General features: G+C 38.5%; 1 protein-coding gene across 1 annotated transcript; it reads left to right on the top strand.

The window, feature by feature from the left end:
• Positions 1-5,175: 5,175 nt before the first annotated feature.
• On the top strand, positions 5,176-21,539 carry LOC149087767 (aldo-keto reductase family 1 member A1-like). The gene is made up of 10 exons (XM_089231871.1): positions 5,176-5,315; positions 7,753-7,923; positions 10,721-10,837; positions 12,164-12,250; positions 12,768-12,884; positions 14,056-14,186; positions 16,173-16,251; positions 16,364-16,447; positions 18,014-18,108; positions 21,345-21,539. The coding sequence occupies exons 1-10, from the start codon at positions 5,238-5,240 to the stop codon at positions 21,385-21,387; spliced, it is 1,002 nt and encodes a 333-aa protein (XP_089087997.1). The 5' UTR covers positions 5,176-5,237; the 3' UTR covers positions 21,388-21,539.
• The last annotated feature ends 1,468 nt before the right edge of the window (positions 21,540-23,007 follow it).

Raw genomic sequence — 23,007 nt, 5'->3', positions numbered from 1 at the left:
AATTAGGAAATGCATCCAAATAACGTGTAGTGCAATAACTATACAACCCCTCACAACATGAATGACGTATCTGGTAGGGTCAGAGTTAGGGTTACCAGATTCGAGAGCTGAGAAAGGAGGACGCCTGCGTCGCACCCTTAGTCACGTCACTTTTGCCAATTTCTCCAACAGATGGTGCCACTATTCTGACCAATAAAACCGGCCATGACAATGATTTTTCCCAGGGTGCTAAATCCGAGGTGAATGGGTTATAAAAAAGCCCCCCCCCCCCGTTGGCCGAAGAAAAATCAAAGAAAATGTTTTCTGTCTGCTCTGAAGGGGCGCAAAATCCGAAATGAAAGGGCGAATTTTTTTTTTTTTTTGTTAGGAATTTTTTACATAAATTGTGAGGGAGGGACATGACCCCTCAGAGTAGGGCTAACAGGGCTCCAGCTTCGGGACCGGGACTAAATCCTTATAATTTTTCTTTTTTTCACTTCATAAATTAACCGGTGAAGGGGGCCCCCGTGGAAATGGCCCCACTTGGGCCCCGCGAACGATTCCGGCCTAGGAGCTCTGACGCAGGATGCAGGGGCTATGAGAGGGCAATAGGTAGGAGGCGCAAAAAATAAGTCCCACACTGGTACAGATTTTATCTCGAGGTATGACTCGAAAGCAGGATGTCATGCGAGTTTTTATTGTGTTGAATTTTGGGGTCTTAACTAAAGTCTATGCTGCCGTCCGGAAAGTGTTGTCCTATGCTGTTGTGGCCGGTTTTAATGTTGGAATAGTGACGTCATCTATTGGGAAAAACTGGATAAGTGAAATCACTATGGGTGCGTGCGCAAGCATCCTCCTCCATGGCCCCCACATAGGGCTGACAGGGCCCGAACGGTTATCATCATTTTTTTACTTTTCACGCTATAAATTAACTACAGAAGGGCCCGTTAAAAGTCTGACCGAGGGGGCCGCAAAAGATCCCAGCCTAGGGGCCCCGCTGCAGGATGTGGGGGGCTATGTCCTCCTTTCTCAGTTCTCGAAAATGGTAACTCTAAGTTATATTAGTGTTAAAAATAGTTTTAGTTCGTCTTATTTTCAGTTGCAAACAGTACAGACTGCCATCTATCAAACGATTTATAAACTTAAAATTAGAGTTGTCATTCTTGATCTGTAGATGGCAGCATAAGAATATTTGGAATCGTATTTTGTTATGGAAATGCAGAAAAAAGTTAAATCAGCGTTTCTCAACCTATGGTCCACGGACCGCCTCTGGTCCGCATCAAAGGCACGGATTGACTTGATTAACTCATTAATGTATAACTGAATAAAATAATATTCAATTTATTGCGATTGTTGGCAATGGGATCTTCATAAAAAGTCAGACTTTCATACACTTCGGGTAAAGATATCTGATCGAAAAAAAATACGGGACTTTACTGCGATCCTGGATATTAATTGCGTAGACAAAAAATGCGATTTTCGAAAAATAAGCAAATTATAGCTAAAATTTCTGAAGCAAGTGGAAATCAAGCAAATCGCCTTAAAAACAAAAACTGCATTCACAGAAGAAAAACTTCTTTGGCAAGGGGTGGGATGATGGCATATACTGAAAATTGGGATCGTAATTACGGTAAAAAACGGGACATTGGCAATCACTATCACACAAAAATAATTGCAGGTCCCGGTCTAATTATCCCTCGTGTGCAGAAAATGACCGTGGTGTGACAAAAATGATCCACCAGTGATTTTGTGCCGCCCTTCCCCTATTCTACTCTAATTTTCTTGACTACTCTTTCCCTTGATTTCGCCAACCTGTGCTATAACTTGGCTTTCCCCTCGCCTCACTCCTGCAAGCACACCTGTGACTAAGTCACTCTTTTCGTCATGTTCACACACTCTCTGTTACTGTTTTTACCACTCACACGCTTGTATACACACTCTAGTTTACTCACTGACATTGTTCTTTGCATTATAGGTCAATCTCTTGATCATTTACACGTTTACACATGCTCTAGGTCCGTGATTCCCCACGTGGGCGTTAGCGCCCCCTTGGGGGAGATGGAATGTTCCAGTGGGGGGAGGGGGCGGTAGAAGCAACGGGCATAACATAGGATCCTATGGGTTAGATTGCGTTGGGGGGCGATGGGAGAAAAAAATTTGGAAACTATGTTCTAGGTCATTCACATGCTTGCAAGGGCTTTAGGTCACTGCTTCGGTCCTTCACAAGGTTTCACACTCTTTTGGTCATTCACATGTTTGCTGATGCGCCAAGTCATCGCTCTTTTGCTCACTCACGTGCTTGCAAGCTCTCTAGGTCACTCATTGACCTATACTAGCTCTCTGGGCACAGGTGGATTTATTGAGGTTCATACGAATTTGCTCCCCCCCCCCCTTCGCTCATTCCACCAACTTTCTTCATATTTGCCGCCCCTCTGAACTTGCCGCCCTGGGCTGTAACTCGCTAAGCCCACCTGTAAATACGTCACACGGCCAATCACATTCAAGTTTTCCACGCTCACGGAAAAAAATTGCGCGCTCTTACGCCATATCGAAATATTTGGAAAAAAATTCAGGTTTTTCAGTAACTTCCTCAAACATCAATCCATGGTCACAAAGAAGTTGGAAAAATGCGCCATTCGAGGAAAAATGATAACGCCAAAAATAGAGACGGATGAACAATGATAGCCAACAGTGATATGATTATTGATATCTGCAGCTCATGAATCGTTTGGACAATCGAGTGATTCATTCCCTCGTAAATTTTGCGATCTGAATAGTAATACTCTATCGTGAGAAAGCGATTCCGAGATTCAAGGCAATGATGTAACAAATTGCGATTTTGAGTACGCAATTAACCATATTGCACCTATTGTTTGATGACCTTGCCAAATCACGCATTTTCGCTTTCCGAACAAATAAGTTCAAGATTGTGTTGTGTTTATCCGCTCAAAAAATATAGTTCTCAGCACAGTTGCGGCTTATTCGTAGAAATTGGGAAATATTTCAATTTTTAATCTACGATTTGAGAATTTGTACTTAATTTCAACCAATTTTGAAAACCAATTAGCAAGCTCGAAGGCCTGGGACTCGAGTATTTTTTTTCGGGGGTGGGGGGTGTGGGGAGGGGGACTTTTCATGAAACTAATCGCTTCGAGATTAATGGAAGTTGTCTTAGAATTTACACGCAAGGAGTAATTTCAAAAATCATGAAAGAAATGGTTTTAAGATGATTGAAAGAATGAATGAAATAATTTCAGAATAATTTCAGACTTAATGAAAGAAATAATTTCAGAATAATTTCAGACTTAATGAAAGAAATAATTTCAGAATTAATGAAAGAAATAATTTCAGAATTAATGAAAGAAATAATTTCAGAATTAATGAAAGAAATAATTTCAGAACAATTTCAGAATAATTTCAGAACAATTTCAGAATAATTTCAGAATAATTTCAGAATTAATGAAAGAAATAATTTCAGAATTAATGAAAGAAATAATTTCAGAATTAATGAAAGAAATAATTTCAGAATAATTTCAGAATTAATGAAAGAAATAATTTCAGAATTAATGAAAGAAATAATTTCAGAATAATTTCAGAATTAATGAAAAAAAATAATTTTAGAAATAATTTCAGAATTAATGAAAAAAATAATTTCAGAAATAATTTCAGAATTAATGAAAGAAATAATTTCAGAATAATTTCAGAATTAATGAAAGAAATAATTTCAGAATAATTTAAGGATTAATGAAAGAAATAATTTCAGAATTTCAGAATTAATGAAAGAAATAATTTCAGAATTAATTTCAGGATTAATGAAAGAAATAATTTCAGGATTAATGAAAGAAATAATTTCAGAATTAATTTCAGAATTAATGAAAGAAATAATTTCAGAATAATTTCAGAATTAATGAAAGAAATAATTTCAGAATAATTTCAGAATTAATGAAAGAAATAATTTCAGAATTAATGAAAGAAATAATTTCAGAATTAATGAAAGAAATAATTTCAGAATTAATGAAAGAAATAATTTCAGAATTAATGAAAGAAATAATTTCAGAATTAATGAAAGAAATAATTTCAGAATTAATGAAAAAAATAATTTCAGAATTAATGAAAAAAATAATTTCAGAATTAATGAAAAAAATAATTTCAGAAATAATTTCAGAATAATTTCAGGATTAATGAAAGAAATAATTTCAGAATTAATGAAAGAAATAATTTCAGAATAATTTCAGGATTAATGAAAGAAATAATTTCAGAAATAATTTCAGAATAATTTCAGGATTAATGAAAGAAGTAATTTCAGAGCTAATGTAAGAAACAATTTCAGAATTAATGAAAGCAATAACTGTTTAACAAATTAGCATGAGGTCTTTGTAAATGCTTTGAAATGAGTTTATTTACATTTCTATGACCATAAGGGAACAAAATATTACCATATCGTTAAAACATTAGCTCACAAATTGTGAAATTATTTTTACATTAAATATGGATCTCCGTTAATTCTGAAATTATTTCTTTTACTTATTATTAAATAATTTCTCTCGTTAATTCTAAAATTATGAAAAATCCTGAAATTACTTCCCTCTCAGTTCTGATACGTTTTCCGAAAATAATTTTTTGGAATGACTTCTTCAAGCACAAGTTTGAAATACCTTTCCTCATTGAGATTTTTTCAGTATTTCATAGATTCAGTAACTATGTAAGCTTTCTTTTTATTCAGCGGGCCACTTGAAAAGAAGCTTCGAGGAAGATCGCTCAGAAGATCCTGGTCTACACTCATGATCGGATGGCCACTAGGCCATCGGGCCAACTTTTAACAGGCCTCTTATATCGGTTTCCTAATGAATTCATTGGTATTGATTTCTGTGCACTTAGCAAAAACCCTGTCGCCTTCTCCCTAGTGGGGGAGGGGGTGCCATGCTTTGAGGTTATTGCGAGACATTCTGGAATAAAGATCACACGTCACAAACAGTTATTTTCTTGTCCTGTCATGATAATTAATTATTATACGTGTATAAATGGCGCAACGTCCCAATACGCCACTTCACGGAAACCGCGCATTGATACTTTTGATCGTCATTTGGATATGGAGAGCGTGATTTGGTTTTTTCCTAAAACAAATTCAAGCCTGAACTTGAACGCGTGTGCGAACTATTTCCTGCTATAAAGGTATTTCAAGGAGCTCTAGTTCCTGCTAGTCATTCATTCGGTGACGCCATTCACTGTTTATTCGAACAACTTTCAAGTCCTGGGAAATGTCTGCTGTAAAGGTCCCGTCCGCAGAGTTATGGAATGGTCATTCTATGCCGCTAGTCGGTTTAGGGACATGGCAGGTCAGTTATTTTTCATTTTCCTCTAAAAATTAATTTCGGATTCTATATTGATTGGGACCATCGAGAGCAGAAACAAAGGCAATAGGGCAAAAAATTCATGAACTGGCAGGGAAGGAGGCCGGAAGGAGGACAGAGAGGGAAAGTCGAAAATTTAGAACTGAGAAAAATTGTGGGAATTCGAGAAAAGGGGCAAAATGGTGGGGAAGAAAGTCAGGAAAGAGAAAGGAGAAATTCAGAATAGGCCTTTTTCAGCCGCGACCCTAAATCAACAACATGATCAGCTTCGCAACCCATCTCAGCTACTTTTAAAATTTAAAACTTCTTGTTAAATATTTCTGATTAACAAAATGTTTAGTTTCCGAATCTAGTAAAACCCAGTCCATGTTGCCAATAGGTGGGCCTACAGGGCCTGAGCTCCAACAGTGGACCCCAGATTATTGAAAGCCTTCAATAATTCTCAAATTGACATGAATGTCGCTCTCCACTTGTTAATACAAGATATACAGAAGACTGGATGTTGTGAAGATATTTATTATTTGAGATGTTAATTGAGCTCCTCTGTAGCTTAGTGGTCAGAGCACTCGTCCGGCAATCGAGGGACCCGGGTTCGACTCCCGGTAGAGGCAGAGATGAGTTTTTTCCTTCCTTAAAAAATTAACATCTCAAATAATAAATATCTTCACAACATCCAGTCTTCTGTATATCTTGAATTCTCAAATTATTCCTTTCATTGATTTTAAAATTATTTCTCAGTATAATTTTGTCTCATTAATTTTATAATTATTTTTCATCAATTCTGGAATCTTTCATTAATTTTATGCGTATTTTTAATCAAGTCTTGATTTATTTTTCATTAATTGTTGAGATACTTTTCACCACTTCTGGAACTACCTCTCTATCATTTTCAATTAACTTTCATTAATTTCAGAATTATCTTTCATTAATTTCAGAATTATCTTTCATTAATTTCAGAATTATCTTTCATTAATTTCAGAATTATCTTTCATTAATTTCAGAATTATCTTTCATTAATTTCAGAATTATCTTTCATCAATTCTGGAAGCATTTTGCATAATTTAGGAGTTTTTTTTATTGATCCTGGATTGAAGTGGGATCTCATGACCCATCTCAAGAGTCCCTGCGACCCAAGTTTGGGTTATGACCCATACGTTAAGAACCTCTGGGTTAGGGTAAGACGCCTTCATATATTTTCGTGTATAAAGGGATTCTAGGTTAGGGGGTTGGCGGAGGCGAAAATTCACATAACGGCAAAGAGGATAGAAATTCAGACTTTATAAAAATTCATAACATTATAAAAAAATCCCGGTTATTTTTGTTATTATTACTTTCATTATTCCAGTATTTCTCAACCTTTCTGTAAACCAGGACCAGTAAAATGTCTGAAGCAATTTGACGGACCACTCGTGTCCCATATTGCGGGACATACCCGTTATTTTCGTTGTTCCGATTTTTTTTTTCATTTGTCCCGTTTTTTCAACGATACGAATTTGAAGTTTTAATAATTACTAATATCGTAATACGCACAGCGTTTTCGTAATATAAATTATATTATGATAATTATGGTAAAAATTATAAATGACCATTTCATATATTTGTCAGGTTTAACGTTTTTTTTTCCGCAATTTTAATTAAGATCGGTGATTGTGCCTATATTTTTGATAATTTTTTCTAAAGACAAGTGGCATGTCCCGTATTTTACGGATAATTATTTAAAAGATCCCAGTTTAAACTATTTTTCCTCAACGAAACATGGTCATATCATTTGAATATTATTTTTTTGTGAAATATATTTTTGTTTAGTGCGATTTTTAGCAGCCCTTATTTCCATACCCCTTCAGCAATTTCAACAATAACTAACAAATTTCATTTAAAGAAATAAATTGGCATTTTTGGCAAAATTTAGTGATATCCCGAATTTAAGATCGCAATTTCCTGCATTGTCCTCGCTTATGTGTGCCGAACCTAAATATGAAGGTGTAGTTTTATTTTCACCATATGGATGTTACTAATACCAATTATAACGGATGAATAATTTTATCAAGTCTACCTGTGGACCACCTATGCCATCGTCGTGGACCATAGATTGAGAAACGCTGTAATATTTCGAATCTGTTAAGACAGTGTTTACAACCTGTTTGATGTCGTGGGCCCTCTGTAGCGCCAAAGAATCAACTTCAACGCCCCCTACAATAAAATTAAAAATGTATTGTTTTTGTTTGTATTGTATTGTTTGCATATCATAAAAAAAATGAATTAATTACAATTTTTCAGAACAAAATGTGTCATTCCTTGCAATGGTAGTAAACGAAAATGATCTCGTGGACCCCTTATAAAATTCTCACGGACCACAGGTTGAAAAAACAGTGCGTGTGTTAAGATTTGCGATACTTATTAAATGTGAAAAATTCTATTATAGGCCGATAATGAGGCCGAGCTCGAAAAGAGCCTGAAGGCCGCATTGGACGCTGGATATCGGCACATCGACGCGGCTTTCGCCTACCGCAACGAGAAATTCATAGGCAAAACCCTGAAGAAGATATTCAGCGAAGGTAAAATCAAGCGAAGCGATCTTTTCATAGTCACTAAGGTAATTTCCATGTTTCAGTTCTTTAAGTAATATTAATATTGTTATGGAAAACTGGGCCTTAACGTGCCCTCTCGGGTGCCAGTGGCAGACTTTATCTTGGGGGGGGGGGACCCTTGCAAAGGTTACGAAATATCCCTTTAAGACCGAACTCGATCGATCGTGTGGGTGAAATACTTAACATTCATGTTTTCAAAAATTTCTCGGTCTTAAAGGGATAAGTGTATACTTTTATGTGAGGCCCCCATTCCGCTCGGGGCCGTACCCCGGTTTCTCCAGTCTAGTTACAGCCTGATGGAAAATATTTCCGTACTGAAATCATCGAGAAAAATTATGTGCATAAAAATGGATTATAATACAGTATAGAGTAATTCAAATTTAAAATAATTAGGAGAATTTAAGGAGACATATGTTCGAGACTCTATGCCGAGGCGAACTCGGAAAGAAAAGTTACCCGGTCTTGAAAAAAAGTATCGTTGCGTGGCGGGTTCAGGGCCGTCTTAAGAGCATCATGGGCCCCCCGGGCCAAGTGATTTTTCTGAGGCTCCACCTCGTTAATTCTAGAAAATTTCAATCAATATCTCAATTTTGTGGGGCCCCCTCTTCTCTTGAGGCCCCCGGGCCGTACCCGGGTGGGCCCATGCGTTAAGACGGCACTGGGCGGGTTTACCAGATTCGAAAACTGTGAAAGGAGAACCTGCGTGCGCACCCTTAATGACGTCATTTTCCCCGATAATCACAACTATAGCCACTAGAATAAAGTAAATATATATAAATAATAAAATATCAAGTCGCCTTAATCACAACTAAGGCGTCTTGATAAGGATATCATATCCTTATTATAGTGGCTATAATCACAACAGATGGTGCCACTTTTCTTCCAAAAAAAAAAAAAAAAAGAAACCCGCTACTTTTATTGGTCAGTGTAGTGGCGTCATCTGTTGTGAAAACTGGAATAAAAATGTTATCAAAGGGTGCGTGCGCAAGCGTCCTTCTCAGTTTTCTAACCTGGTAACCCTATGCATATTCACCAGTAAAGAAGTGATAAATTTATCAAACTTACCAATACGACTGATAAGTGTGCATAATAAACGTTTATCACATTTACCGTATCATTATATGTATGCAATATGACTTACAGACAGACATGACCGCTGACCGCCCAGAGAGATAATATCACGTACAGGAACTCGTGTAAACGGTGTATATTTTGAGCAAAACTGTTTAAGCACGTTTTTTAACGAGTAAATTTTCCTTACCAACAACAATAACAACAAAAAAATGCTACATGCCAAAAAAAAAAGAACTTTGCTTTTTCACACCATTTCATTCGCAATTGTCCTTTTGTGCGTAGCATATTCAAAGTTTGTTGAACAACGTAAATTAACATTTCTTATAGGTGGTGAATTTAAATTTTGTTTGTGGAGATTATCAAATTGGCCAGCAGGGGAAAAGTTTATCATTTTCTACAAAAACCAATAATACAAGGTTTATAATAGTGTTTCCTTATTATGTGCTTTCATCCTGGCTGTGGTAGCTTTGTTGTCATACGGACAAATTCCTCACACTTTGACATCCCTTTTTATAATTTTCTAATAAAAATTAAAATACTACGAGCTTAGTCTATGATAGTGATCTCTATTTTATATAGAATGCAACAAGCACAAAACTTCACTGACCCTTATCAAAACTAATACAACGAGCAGAAGTTTTCGGCATCCTGACTTCTGTGCTAAACCTCCAAAATTTATTCCTAGGGCCGCAATTAGGCTGGAGCAACCGGGGTCACTGCCAAGCCAAATAGGGGAACCCCCTAAAAATATACGCTTATTTTTCATAATAACTCTTTCGAGAAAGGCCCCAACCCAAGGAAAAGCCTGTCCCGGGTCCCCTAAGAGGCACACTGCGGCCCTGTTAATTCCTTCTTTCTATATACATCCCTTATATAAGTGGTTTTTAAAAGGTTTCCTGCAAGATATAAGCAGCTGTGGAATAGAGTTTTGACCAAGGGGTATTTGGGTAAATGCTCGATAGAAAACACTGCTCCATACTCATTCACTCCTATATTCAGGGGCGTCGGAACTGTTTCGAAGCTGTGGGTGCTCGTCTTGAGCTTTATATAGGACATTTGGTTTTTTGAATAAAATGTCGGGGGTGCTCAGACCCACGTCACAAATTATCGTGGGTGCTGGAGTACCCACAGTAGCCCCGGCTCCGACGCCACTGCCTATATTAGCATTCATGTTGATGGGTTTCATTAAGTAAAAATATGCGTTATTAACAACTTGTTTGACGAGCAACACACACCCGCAACACACGCGATTTTGAAGAAACGGTTTTTATTCATGTTTATCTCCATCCTTTCTGTCTCATTGAAAAGAAAACGGCTCATTCCAGAGGTAAAAATAATTAGTTTCACCTTTGTATAAAGTTAACAATCTCAGGACTTGATTCATAAAAGTGAAAGTTTAAATTTTAATTTTTTTTAGATTTTTAACACACACACACACACTGTCAAAAATATGGCGAAATCTATCTTTGCCGGGTGCGGTTTTAGCATGGTTTTTACCGTGGTTTTTTCCACTATAGCAAAAAAAATTGTCTACTCAGGCTTTTCACATGCAACATTAGTCGCTCATCACAAAGTTTTAGTGAGCATGCAAGTCTTGGACCATGCAGCCATATGGCAAACTTCAACTACTTTCTGGGTAGATTACACGTGAGATATTTTGATGTTTTATTGGGTGAACTGACTCGCCTGATATGTACAGTAATTCTTGACGCTATCTATGTCTCGCAGCTACCACCCTCAGGAATGGCGGAGAAATACGTCGAGTATTACTTACGAAAGTCGTTGTCAGAGTTGCAACTGGACTACATCGATCTGTATCTCATCCACTGTCCTTTCTATGCTGAGGTAAGATTATAACTAATTAATATCCTTAAACTATGTTACATTATGTACATTCTTTTATGTGTAGAGACATTGTTATAATATCATTCTTTAGGGGGGAAAACCCCCATCACATCGCGCACTGTAAAACTACACATTGCCGTGGGGAACATTTTTATGAAAATCATCGTAATGAAGAGCGATTTTGAAAACCATTGATGTAAGGCCAGTATTCTCAGAACAGTGTTTGAAAAAACACATTTTTGATGAAGACACTGTTTGATCGGTGTCGTGCTCTGTGCGACCAAAATAGATATCGTCGTGCTCTTGTGCGGCCAAAATAGATATCGTCGTGCTCTTGTGCGGCCAACATAGATATCGTCGTGCTTTGTGCGGCCAACATAGATATCGTCGCTCTTGTGCGGCAGGATAGATATCGTCGTGCTCTTATGCGGCAGGATAGATATCGTCGTGCTTTGAGCGGCCAAGACAGATATCGTCGTGCTCTGAGTGACCAAATCCTTCTCCATTCTGGACTCAACCTTGTCATTTGGACAAATCCTTTCTTTTTGATATCTTAGTGAATACAGTAATCTGTCAATTCGATTTTCTTTCTTCCATTGTATTAAAACTTCTTCCGTATCATTTAGTCATTTTCTGCACACGAGGACTAATTAGAACGGGATCTATAATTTATTGCCGATTCCGAATGGCAGCCTTTTTTGTACTCATCGAGAGGTTGGTCGCTAACCCCTTGATGTGGGACTCCCTGCGGTAGCAATCTTTTTCTGTGGTCATGTCGCCATGCGATGGACTGAGTTTTAAATATTGTGTTATTCGGGAAGTTTTTGGTATACAAAAATCCGAAGTTATGAAAATAATATCTGTGGAAGTTGGCGGCAACCCTTTCCGATCTCCAAGTACCCAAAAGTGCCACGCGACACACCGTTTGAAACCACTGTCTTAATTGATGTTATTGCCAGACTTCGGTATAACGTCACCCCTGGGGACCGAATAAAAATGACTTCATCAGCGGGGAGTGACTTAATAACGAATAAAATTTTTTTACTAGTTACGGCTAGCAGGACCTAAAAAAACTGACGTTGTGGGCGAAGGTGACGTTAAAAGGGGTCAAACAATAGAAAAAGGATTTGGTGTCGCAGAGCACGATTTTTCCTTGGTCGCACAAAACACGTAACCGTTTGTCCAATAAACGTTATAAAAAAACCACATTGTCAAAAATCTAAAAACACACTTCTTTTATACGAATATTCGCTCGAAACCATTCTTCGAAATTCAAAATAAGTTGTTTTTTTAATTTGTAATTTCTGTGTGTTTTCCCACTTCCAGAAACGAGTGGATGATTTGGACAATTTCCCAGTAGAAAATGGTGTTTTTATGAAAGGTCCTGACATGGATCTCCGAAGTACGTGGAAAGTAAGAGTTTTTTTGAATAGAGAACATTCTTTGCATTAATTGGGATCCATTTTTCATGACTAATATTTACCGATACAAGACTATTTGACGGGGTGTTCTGTAAGTGCTCATGCGGCCAATATCTCATGAACCGTTCGTCGTAGAAGTATGATTTAAAACGATCAAAATATGTTCAAAAATTACCCTGTGCCAGTGGAGCAACAATGTGTCCAAAAACAAAAAAAAAAATCTAAATTTTTATACACACACACGGTTCCCTTCTTTTCTAACTTCCAATTAGAAAGTTGTTGGTCAGTCTTTTTTTGAGCCCAACACAAAAAAAATCCCTTGTTTTTAACTGCGATACTGACCGAGATATTTACATTTAAAACCGGAGAAAAAGTGGAAATGACAATGGGGCCCCGCAGAAGATCCTGGCCTGGGAGCCCTGCTCCAGGATGTGGGGGCCATGCTGTTAGCTATGCACACCCTGTATGGTGTCACACGATTACATTCTATTTATTTATCATCAATCCAGGCGATGGAGTCGACAGTCGATAAAGGCCTGACCAAGTCGATTGGATTGTCAAACTTCAACAGGAAGCAAATCCAGAGGATCTTGGACACCGCGAGGATAAAACCAGCCAACCTTCAGGTATGATATATTATTCCCCTGAAACATTTCGTGCCTGACATTTATAGGGCGTTATGATAGAGAGCGACGCTTTTGTAGTGCCGTCTTTAACGCAAATAAAACATTTCATAAATTCACTGTTCAAAGTCTATTCATGTGACCAGAGATTGTTTCTAAAATGGAACAACGGGGATGTGCCCAGAGTCCAAAAACTTTAAGGGACCAACCAAAATTCAAAAACTTAAAGAGTTTGTTCTGCATACATACTTTCTCATCTCGTTGAAATTTGAATGCAAAACAGAATACCCTGATGAAGAAGCAAAGCAAGCAAATGCCGCTTCATACTTCAGAATTTATTTTAATAGGAAAATACATAGTTGTGCTATATAATACCCTGTAGCTATGACTCAAAGAGCACTATACAGGGTGCCCTGTAAGTGCGAATGCGGACTTTATCTCATTAACCATCCTTCGTAGAGGTACAGTTTCAATTTAAAATGTGCTTAAAAGCCGTTGAAAAATTACCCTGTACCAGTTTTGAGAGTGAAAATACAGTGTGTCACAAAAAAAAACTAAATTTTTATACGGTACCCGTATCCTCCAACTTCCAATTAGAAAGTTGTTGCTCTCCTGTGGTCACACACAACAAAAAAATATTCTAAGTGCAATATTCACTGGGATACTCGAATTCAAATATCAGAGAAAAGTTGGGGGAAAGGACATAAGTAATGGAAAGGAGAGTTAGTTCTTCTTTCATTTTTCCCCATTTGAATTCAAATATCTTTACGAATATTCCACTTGGAAATATGGAATTTTTTCTGTTGGCCTCAGGAGATACAGGGCAACAACATTCTAATTGGAAGTTGGAGGACATGGGGACCGTATAGAAATTTGAATTTTTTTTTATTTCGTGTCACACTGTATTTGTTTTCACTCTCAAAAATGGTACAGGGAAATTTTTGAACGCCTTTTGAACATTTTTTAAATTGGAATCACACCTCTATGACGAATGGTTGATGAAAAAAGCCGCATTAGCACTTAAATGACACCCTTTATATGAAGGGGAGTCCAAAAATTCATGTTTGCCCAGTGCCCCAACTTATGAGTAACGGAGCCCTGCATATGTTGGTATTGGAAATTGTTTTCGATGGCTCAGATATCTAATGGCTATCGATGTTTTAATCGTTCACAGGTCGAGTGTCACGCTTTCCTGCCCCAGTACGAACTGCACGATTTCTGCAGGAAGAACGGCATATCCATGACTGCTTATTCACCTCTGGGAAATCCTGGCCTTCCTGATTACTTCAAGAAGTGTTACCAAATGTAAAAAAAGATCTACATTTTTTTCCTGAAGTTATTTATCGATAGTTCATTCACTATTTTTTAAATTAAAGAACGTTTGGCAATCTCTACGCTAAATTGCCAGAAGTCTATATCCCTTCTTGGAGTTTAAACATTTTCTCGAATTTCTAGGATAATACTGAGCAAATCGTTCTGAAATTTTGGTCACGTGAACCTTACAGCTTGTGCTCACAATTTCCAATAAAAATTTAATCACGAGTGCATTTAGGGAACCGACAAAAAATTAAATAAGAAAAAATGGTTTTTGATCAATCCCCGGTATGATAAGAAACTGCAAATGATTTGTAACTTTCACAAAATATTGCATTAACTTTGTGCAAGACGTGTATGCGTTTTCGTGAGAGCAGCACGTATATTCACGTAGATATAAATGTTTTCTATAAAAATCCCAATTTTCTTTGTATGTTTTTTGCTTATAACATTCGGAGTTTTCAACAAATTTTCATGAAATTCACCGAAAATCTTGCACTGTACATGAGATACCATGTATAGAAATTTAGAATTTGATAAATTTCTATTCAATGACATGAGTATTTTTAGTAAATAATTTTTAATCGCGCATGCGCAGAAAATGTCTGTTTCATTTATTTTTTCATAATTTGGATGCCAGATATACAATAGCTTATATAAAAATTCTAGTTGAATGTCGTGGAAATTCAGAAAGATATACGCGATATCGTCAGCTGTAACTTTAGTTACTGGCTGAGAGTACCTGGATGATAAGGGGTTTTCCCCAGAAATTGGTATTTCGATTATTTTATGTTAGTTGATTATTTCAAAAATAAGTCCACAGCTCTATGCGAATGATCACATGAACATAGCATATGTGTATGATGCCAAAATGAAGAAACTGAACAAAATAATCAAATGACAGAAAATAATAGAGAAATACCAATCTGCGGGGGAAAAACCCCCTCATCATCCAGGTACTCTCAGCCAGTAACTTGAATTACAGCTCACAATGTGGCATACAGCATTCTGAATTTTCACGACATTCAACTGGAATTTTTATACAAGCATTGCACTATATATATCTTGCATCTAAATTATGAAAAATAAATCTCCGTGATCTAAAAAAAATCTGAAAAAAAAAAAAAATCTTCGTTAATATACGCTCTGTTCTCACGAAAATGCACACAAGTGTTGTACAAAGTTAGTGCAATATTTTGTGATAATTACAAATCATTTGCAGATTCTTATTATACCGGATTGATCAAAAATATTTTTTTCTTATTTAATTTTCTGTCAGTTCTTTAAATGAATGTGACTAAATTTTCACTGGAAATTGGGAGTACAGTCATAGTACAGTCATGTGACCGAAATTTCAGGACGATTTGCCCAGTATTTTTCTATAGATTCGAGAAAAATGTCGAAACTCCAAAAAAGGACAGACTTCCGGAAATATAGTGTAGTCTCTTGAACTCGTACGATCATAATTTTTCCCGCGCACAGCGTATTTTGATGAATGTCTACGTCAGGGGGTTTTTATCCTTTTGTGTTCAACAGACCCCTTTCCTTCAATAAGATGTCAAAGCCCACGGAGCTCCTGTGCCAACAGCAGAATGAAATATAACAAAATAATATTCAATGCATACACAGCAATATAAAACAATGAGTTAATTGTTTTCTCTTCCAAATTTAAGGGGAACCCCCCCTGAAATCTCCCCAAGGACCCCTGGTTAAGAACCCCTGTTCTACATATTCATTGCTGTCTGGAATGAAATTACGGACCGTTTACACGACATGCGACGTAAAGCACACATGCAGTACTACCGACATGATTCAAAATGACACAGGTTTGTGTGCAATTCACCTCTCCCCCCCCCCCCGATAATTTACAGTAGGCCTTCACCGTGATAAAGAATTTAAATTTACTATTAGCAAGTTGTTGAATTTACTGAATAAATATGTGTGTGTGTGTCCCCCCCCCCTTATGTTTTCCAACAGGGAAGTACAGGTACCGAACTTGCTCGGAGATCCGAAAGTTAAATCCCTCGCCCAGAAGCACAAGAAGACGCCAGCTCAGGTATAGCTTGTTATACTTTCGAAATATTCGGGGACAGGTCATTCCTTACTGTGTGTTGGATAGATATACACGTTGATTTACATGCGGTTTTTTGTTTTCTTTTAATTTCTAGATTGTTCTTCGATATTTGGTTCAACGCGACATCGTTGTGATACCGAAGAGTTCGAATCCAGACCGAATAAAACAAAATATCGACGTAAGTGATTGACGTCTGTTCTTCGTTCGAGAGATCTCTGGGTTAAAAGTATTCAGTTTTGTATACACGATGATTCCAACTTCTCCGTAGAAGCTTTGATGGGGGCAATAAGTGCAGTAATTAAGACTGGGTTCGTACCCCCAGCGTCGCCACAGTGATGGGCGGCTGAAGTTTGCTTCCTGTGGTTCCCAACTTCAAGGCGCAAATGCGAGCCGATCTCCCCATTAAAAAGTCTCGCCACAGAGAGCAACAGGCCTACACAACGATAAATCATTCAATCATCACATTTCACTCATAGTTAGAAAAACTGGTGACAGATGGCAGCACTACACATAACAAGCATTACACAGAAACGAACTTCACACGCCTGGTTTCACTACACGTACACGCACATTCCAACATGTACCAATTCGTTATAGGTTCAGCAGAGGAATATGGACGAGGTGCATGTGTCTGGTTTAGTAGTAGTAGTAGCACTGAAATATTCACTAGGTAGTAAATCGCCCATAGATGGTGATAGACCTGAGTATTGCTCGGTTTGAAAAAAAAAAAAAGAAAGTAATGAAGAAACTGCGACTTCAAATCTATTGTGAACAAAATGGTGAAAATTACAATGTATTGACGATTGCACTCACTTGCACTGCCGATGTCACGCATGTACCATTTCAACTTCCAGTATCACACACACACACTTCAATGAAGTATGTTGCGCATACTTCGTTTTGAGGGAAAATACAGTACGTCAAAAAGTAAGAAATCAAAAATTTTATACACGCACTTATTTTCGCACACCTTTTAAACATTTTTGTGACATTGAAACTCTACTTCTACGACAGACGGTTGATGAGATAAAGGACGGATTAGCGTTTACAGGACACCCTGTATACAAAGTGCATGTGCATAACATAGATGGTATTCAAAAACTGAAGTGGGGTGAGATCAAATGAAAAACCTCGATAACTTCTCATCAGTTTAAGTCAGGCATCTTCAACTCGTTGCTCGCGAGCTCCACGATGCTCCCAGAGTGTTCAATGCTCGTGCCCGATTCGGTGAACGGTTCAATTAAATGCCTTGTACAAATCGCGTTCAAGGATTGAAATCATCCTGATTCTATGCATTCGTATGTTAAACTTGCCGTGAGGGTGCTCTTCTTTTGGTGATGGGTAAAGGCAGTGCTTGCGACTAGAAAAAGGTTGGAGACCTCTGGCTTAAGTCGACATGCTCGTCGATGCTTTTGAAGTGTCGAGTTATCGAGATTCCAGTGTAGTAGCTTCACAAAATCATTAGTTTTCTTTTTATGCAAAATTGTATTGATTGTTGTACATATTGATATTATATTGTACATTGTATTGATATTATATTGTACATTGTATTGATATTATATTGTACATTGTATTGATATTATATTGTACATTGTATTGATATTATATTGTACATTGTATTGATATTATATTGTACATTTTATTGATATTATATTGTACATTTTATTGATATTATATTGTACATTGTATTGTACATTATATTTGGTTGTTGTATCACAGAATTATATTTCTTTTTTTTTTTTAGATTTTTGATTTTGTTTTGTCCGGTGACGACATGAATGTCCTGAAATCGATGGGAGCAGCCAAAAACCGCATTAGCAATTTCACTTATGTGCCAGGGTAAGTTGTTTATAATATTCGACGACCACGTTTGTCACCACATGGACGGAACAACTACTACCATTTTATCATAGACTTATTTTGAGCAGGTTATACATTAAGGGGTTTTGTCAAAAATTTCACCATAAACAGCTGGTTAATTGGACCATGGAAAAGCGGCATAAAAATTTAAAAAAAATTTCATCTCTAGATACAAATACAAAGACCACAACAGGCAAAATACCCAACGAGGTGACTGAAGAAGATATCCGTGAAAAAATGTGGATGTCAAGCATAACTTTGACATCTATTTGAATGCATTTTAATCAAAATAGCCTTCTGCAGGGTGTCCTGTCAATGCTAATGCGGCCTTCATCTCATCAACTGTCCGTCGTACAAGTACAGTTTCAATTTAAAAAAATGCTCAAAAGACGTTCAAAAATTACCCTGTACCAGTTTTCAGAGTGAAAATACAGTGTGTCACAAAATAAAAAAAATCTAAATTTTTATACGGTCCCTTCGTCTTCTAATTTCCAATTAGTAAGTTTTTGCCCCGAATCTCCTGAGGCCAAGAAGAAAAATATGCCAATGCAATATTCGCTAAGATATTTGAATTCAAAAATCTGAGAAAAATTATGAGAGAACAGTTAAAAAAACTAATATGGACACTACGCTCCTTTCCATTTTGTTTATGCCGTCCTTCACCAACTTTTTTTAACGATTTTTGAATTTGAATATCTCTCCGAATATTGCAGTTAAAAACATGGGATCTGTTTTGTGGGAACAGAAAGAGGTCATTCAAGTATTACGTCAGCATCGAGGGGGGGGGAAGGGTTCGGATTTGCTAATCTGTGGTGACGGAAGGGGGGGGTTTCAAGGTTGCTTACGTCATTAACCACCCTGAAGATATGAAATATTCTAAGTTGCTGACGAAATTTTGCTGACAGGGGGGGGGGGGGGGGGGATGGGGTCAAAAATGGCTGAAAATCTGCTTACGTGATACTTGAATGGCCCCAAAAGGCAGGGCAACAACTTTCTAATTGGAAGTTAGAGCACAGGGGATCATATAAAAAAAATTTTATTTTATTTTATTTCGTGACAAACTGAATATTTTCACTCTCAAAATTGGTACAGGGTAGTTTTTGAACGTCTTTTGAGCATTTTATAAATTGAAATCATACCTGCACGAAGGACGGTTGATGAGATAAAGGCCGCGCATTAGCACTTACAGGACACCCTGTATAATCATGCAGAAATGTACAGGAAACACCCTATTTAGGATTTTGCTCAGCGAGTTTTTGCTCAGCGACCTAACCATTCCGTTAAACCAGGATCGTCTCAACGAGTTCAGAGGTCCTTATGGACTATTAAGAAGACACCAACGAATAAGACAAACACACGAAAATACAAAAAGTCCTAATGCATTTCGACGCCAGTGGGTGTCGTCTTGAGAGGAAAAATATCTAACCACACTCACGCTGATCGAGTTTCCCACTTGGGTTGTCTGACCAACGACGTTTGAAATGAACAGACGTACTTTTATCCGCTGAGCAACCGAGCGTTGCGATTTGGTATTCAACCCAAGTGGGGGGAAATTCATTCAGCGTGACTAGTGGTTAGATATTTTTCCTCTCGAGACGACACCCACTGGTGTCGAAATGCATTCGGACTTTTTGTATTTTCGTGTATTTGCCTTATTCGTTGGTGTCTTCTCAATACTCTTGGGCAAAGATGATGAATTCTTCCTTATTGACTTTCGCAAAATGTTTCAGTGGTGGATATACCGAATCGAACGACAAATTTCTCTCATCCTGCCCCGCAGCTTTCTTAACACCTTTCTAAATACGTCTAATTGCACAATTGCACAAGCACGAGACCCGCCTTGTTTCGTGACAGCGATAGTGATAGGAATCGAGAGACACCCAGACTCTGTCACACTCGGTGATATATGCACATTGTCTCTGAGGACTCGGGTGCCTCCGGGGAACCTAACCATTTACTGAGGTGGTTGTTTACTTGTTTCGTGAGGGATCCCATAATAAAATTTAATATACAATTAACATCAATTATGACAAGCTCGTGAGGATGCCTCAGTCCTCCCTCCCCCTGATCAACCTTATTAAATGGAGTGGGTCCTCTTCCCACCCCCTCCCCCGTTTCGCAGTTCACGAGTGCTTTAGAGCATATATGTTCAACCCATGGCCCGCGGGCCAAATGCGGCTTTCGGAGTCATCGGTTGTGATCCATTACCTCAAACTTGTGAAAATGAGACACTCGGCACGTTTACACTTGGGCGACTGGCGGCGCAGTTTCAGAGAAATTTAACGGCTTGCGGCGCATTTCCAGTTCACTTAAGTCACCCACGGCATATTTACAGATCACTCAAGTGGCACGTGACACTGTTCCGGAGCACTTAAGTGCCCCCTTCCCCGCAAGATCAGTTAAGTGACCCGCTGCACATTTGTATAGCACTGAAGTCATCCGTGGCATATTTGTAGAGCACTCGAGCCACCCGCGGCACATTTGTATAGCACTCAAGTCACCCGTGGAAAATTACCAGAATTATTTGAGTGACCCGCAGTATGGTTCTAGAGAACGTAAGCTGCCCACGGCCCATTTCTAAATCAGTCAAGTGATCCGCGGCACTCTTCCAGATCTTTCAAGTGACCCGCGACATAGTCCAGCGCATTTAAGTGCCGCGTGGTGCAGTTCCAGATCAGTTAACTAACCCATGGGGCATTTCCAGATTACTAAAGTGATCCGTGACATATTTATAGATCATTCGAGTGGCCAGCACTCCCCTAAGGGTTGAGCATCCTTGTTTTAGAGATATCTGGATGAAGCGACTCCTCCTCCTCCTCCTAATCAGATCATGCCCGCCGCTCTGTCTCAAGGAAGATATTTCAGCAGGTGGTCGAAGAAGACCAAGACCATGCCGGAAGCCGTGCGTTTCGAACCTAACGCGAGGTCTATTTCTGTGTAATGCCTGCTATGTGCAGCGCTGCCATCTATAACTATGAGCGCAGAGTAATGATTGAAATAATTGCATCGTTGCTCTTTGTGGCGAGACTTTCCAACGGGGGGGCGGGGGACATCGGCTCGAATTCGCGCCTCGAAGTTGGGAACCACAGAAAACCAACTTCAGCCGACCACCACTGTGGCAACGTTGGGGTTGGTTCGAAAGATTAAGCGGCTGTCAAGGTAAGCTGGGTTCGGGTGAATTTATTAATTTCTTTTTTTTTCTTTCCATGTTGCAGGATGTTGGAACATCCGGAATATCCGTTCAACGAACCATTTTAAGCCTCCCCTGCCCCCACATGGCAACCGTACGGAAGCCCAAGCGCCATTTTTCATCTCGCTTAGTGCGAACAACGAAGCATTTGGCAATATCTGCAACGAAAGTGTGTCATTTCAGATGATGTAGAACAATAAAATATCGTTAACGCGTCGTCTGTATTGTTTTTATATCATGATTTCAGTGTATATAACATTAAATGTTTGAGGGGGTGGGGTCCAGATGCGCATTTTTGCCGCCCGTGGGCTAAACGAATTTTCCCGCCCTTTTCCTCATTCTAGTCCAATTTTCTTGACTCCTTTCCTCGAATTCGCCACCCTGTGCTATAATCCATTTGGCCTCTTCCCTCCCTGCCCCCCCCCCTACTCCTGCAAGTACACCTGTGACCCTAAGTTACTCTTTTGGTCACTCCCATCTTCACGCACTCTTTAAATCACTCTTTTAGTCATTCACATGCTTGCACATTAGTTTGGTCACCACACTCGCTCTAGGTCACTCTTTCGATCGCTCACTGACATGGTTCATTGCTGAGTCACTCTTTCACATGCTCTAGGTCATTCTTTTGGTTATTCACATCCTTGCACGTGCTCTAGGTCACTCACAGACCTGCTCCATCGCTCTGTAGGTCACTTTTTTTTGTTCACATGTTTGCACGCACTCCAGGTCACTGTTTTGGCCATTCACAAGCTTGCACACGCTCTAGATCACTCTTTTGGTCGTTGGCATGCTTTCACAATCTCTAGGTCACTCGTTTGGTCATTCGCATGTTTGCACCCCTCTCTAGGTCACTGTTTTCTCTATTCACAAGCTTGCGTACGCTCTAGATCAGTGCTTCTCAACAGCAGGGCCCTGAAATCATTCATAACTCTCTAGGTCCCTTTCTTAGTCACTCACTGATCTAGCCCCCTAGCTGTCTGGGCAGAGGTGGGTTCATTGAGGGTTATACAAATTTTGTCGCCCACTTCTAAACTTTCAGCCCAGGACTATAGCCCACTAAGCCCCTCCCCCTCCTGTGAATACGTCACTAGGTGGTTCTGTGCCTGAGTTTTCTAGCTCTGTGGCTCGCTCATACATATAAATAAAAGTTTCTCTTTGTTGCCTATTTGTTGCATAAAGGACCGGCTTAACACATTCCGGAACCCAAAGCCCGAACATATTTTGTTGCCCTTAAGCCAAAGGGCGTAAAACTCAATTGCTTCCTGGGGCCCCATTTACTTCAAAACTAGATTTCAAGTGGGCCGAAAAAATTGATAATTTAAAAAAAATCTCAACTAATTTTAAAAACCTGTTTTAGTTATAATAATAATATTTTATTCGTATATAGAGCCCGAATTATAGCCGAATCCCGTTGCAACGAACTCCAAGAGAAAGGAGAAATCACTTCGTTATAACGAAATTGCGTTATAAATTGATTCCGGGTATTTTGCATTATTCCTATGTAAACTTATCTGGTGGGAATTAGAAAGTGTTCGTTAAAACGAGATTTTCGCTACAACGGTATTCGTTAAAATGAGATTCGATTGTATATGCGCTAAAAAAGTGGCAAAATATGCACTAAAAAAGCAGATTTTTCTTTACTTAAAACTTCCTTTCTATACACAATAAATCGCGGCTGGTTCGGAGAT

The sequence above is a fragment of the Pholcus phalangioides genome, unplaced genomic scaffold, assembly GCF_987345545.1.
Source record: "Pholcus phalangioides strain wild (caught in Gottingen) unplaced genomic scaffold, Ppha-v1.0 ptg000004l_1, whole genome shotgun sequence".
Taxonomy (NCBI): domain Eukaryota; kingdom Metazoa; phylum Arthropoda; class Arachnida; order Araneae; family Pholcidae; genus Pholcus; species Pholcus phalangioides.
This window is presented reverse-complemented; position numbering and strand designations above follow the sequence as displayed.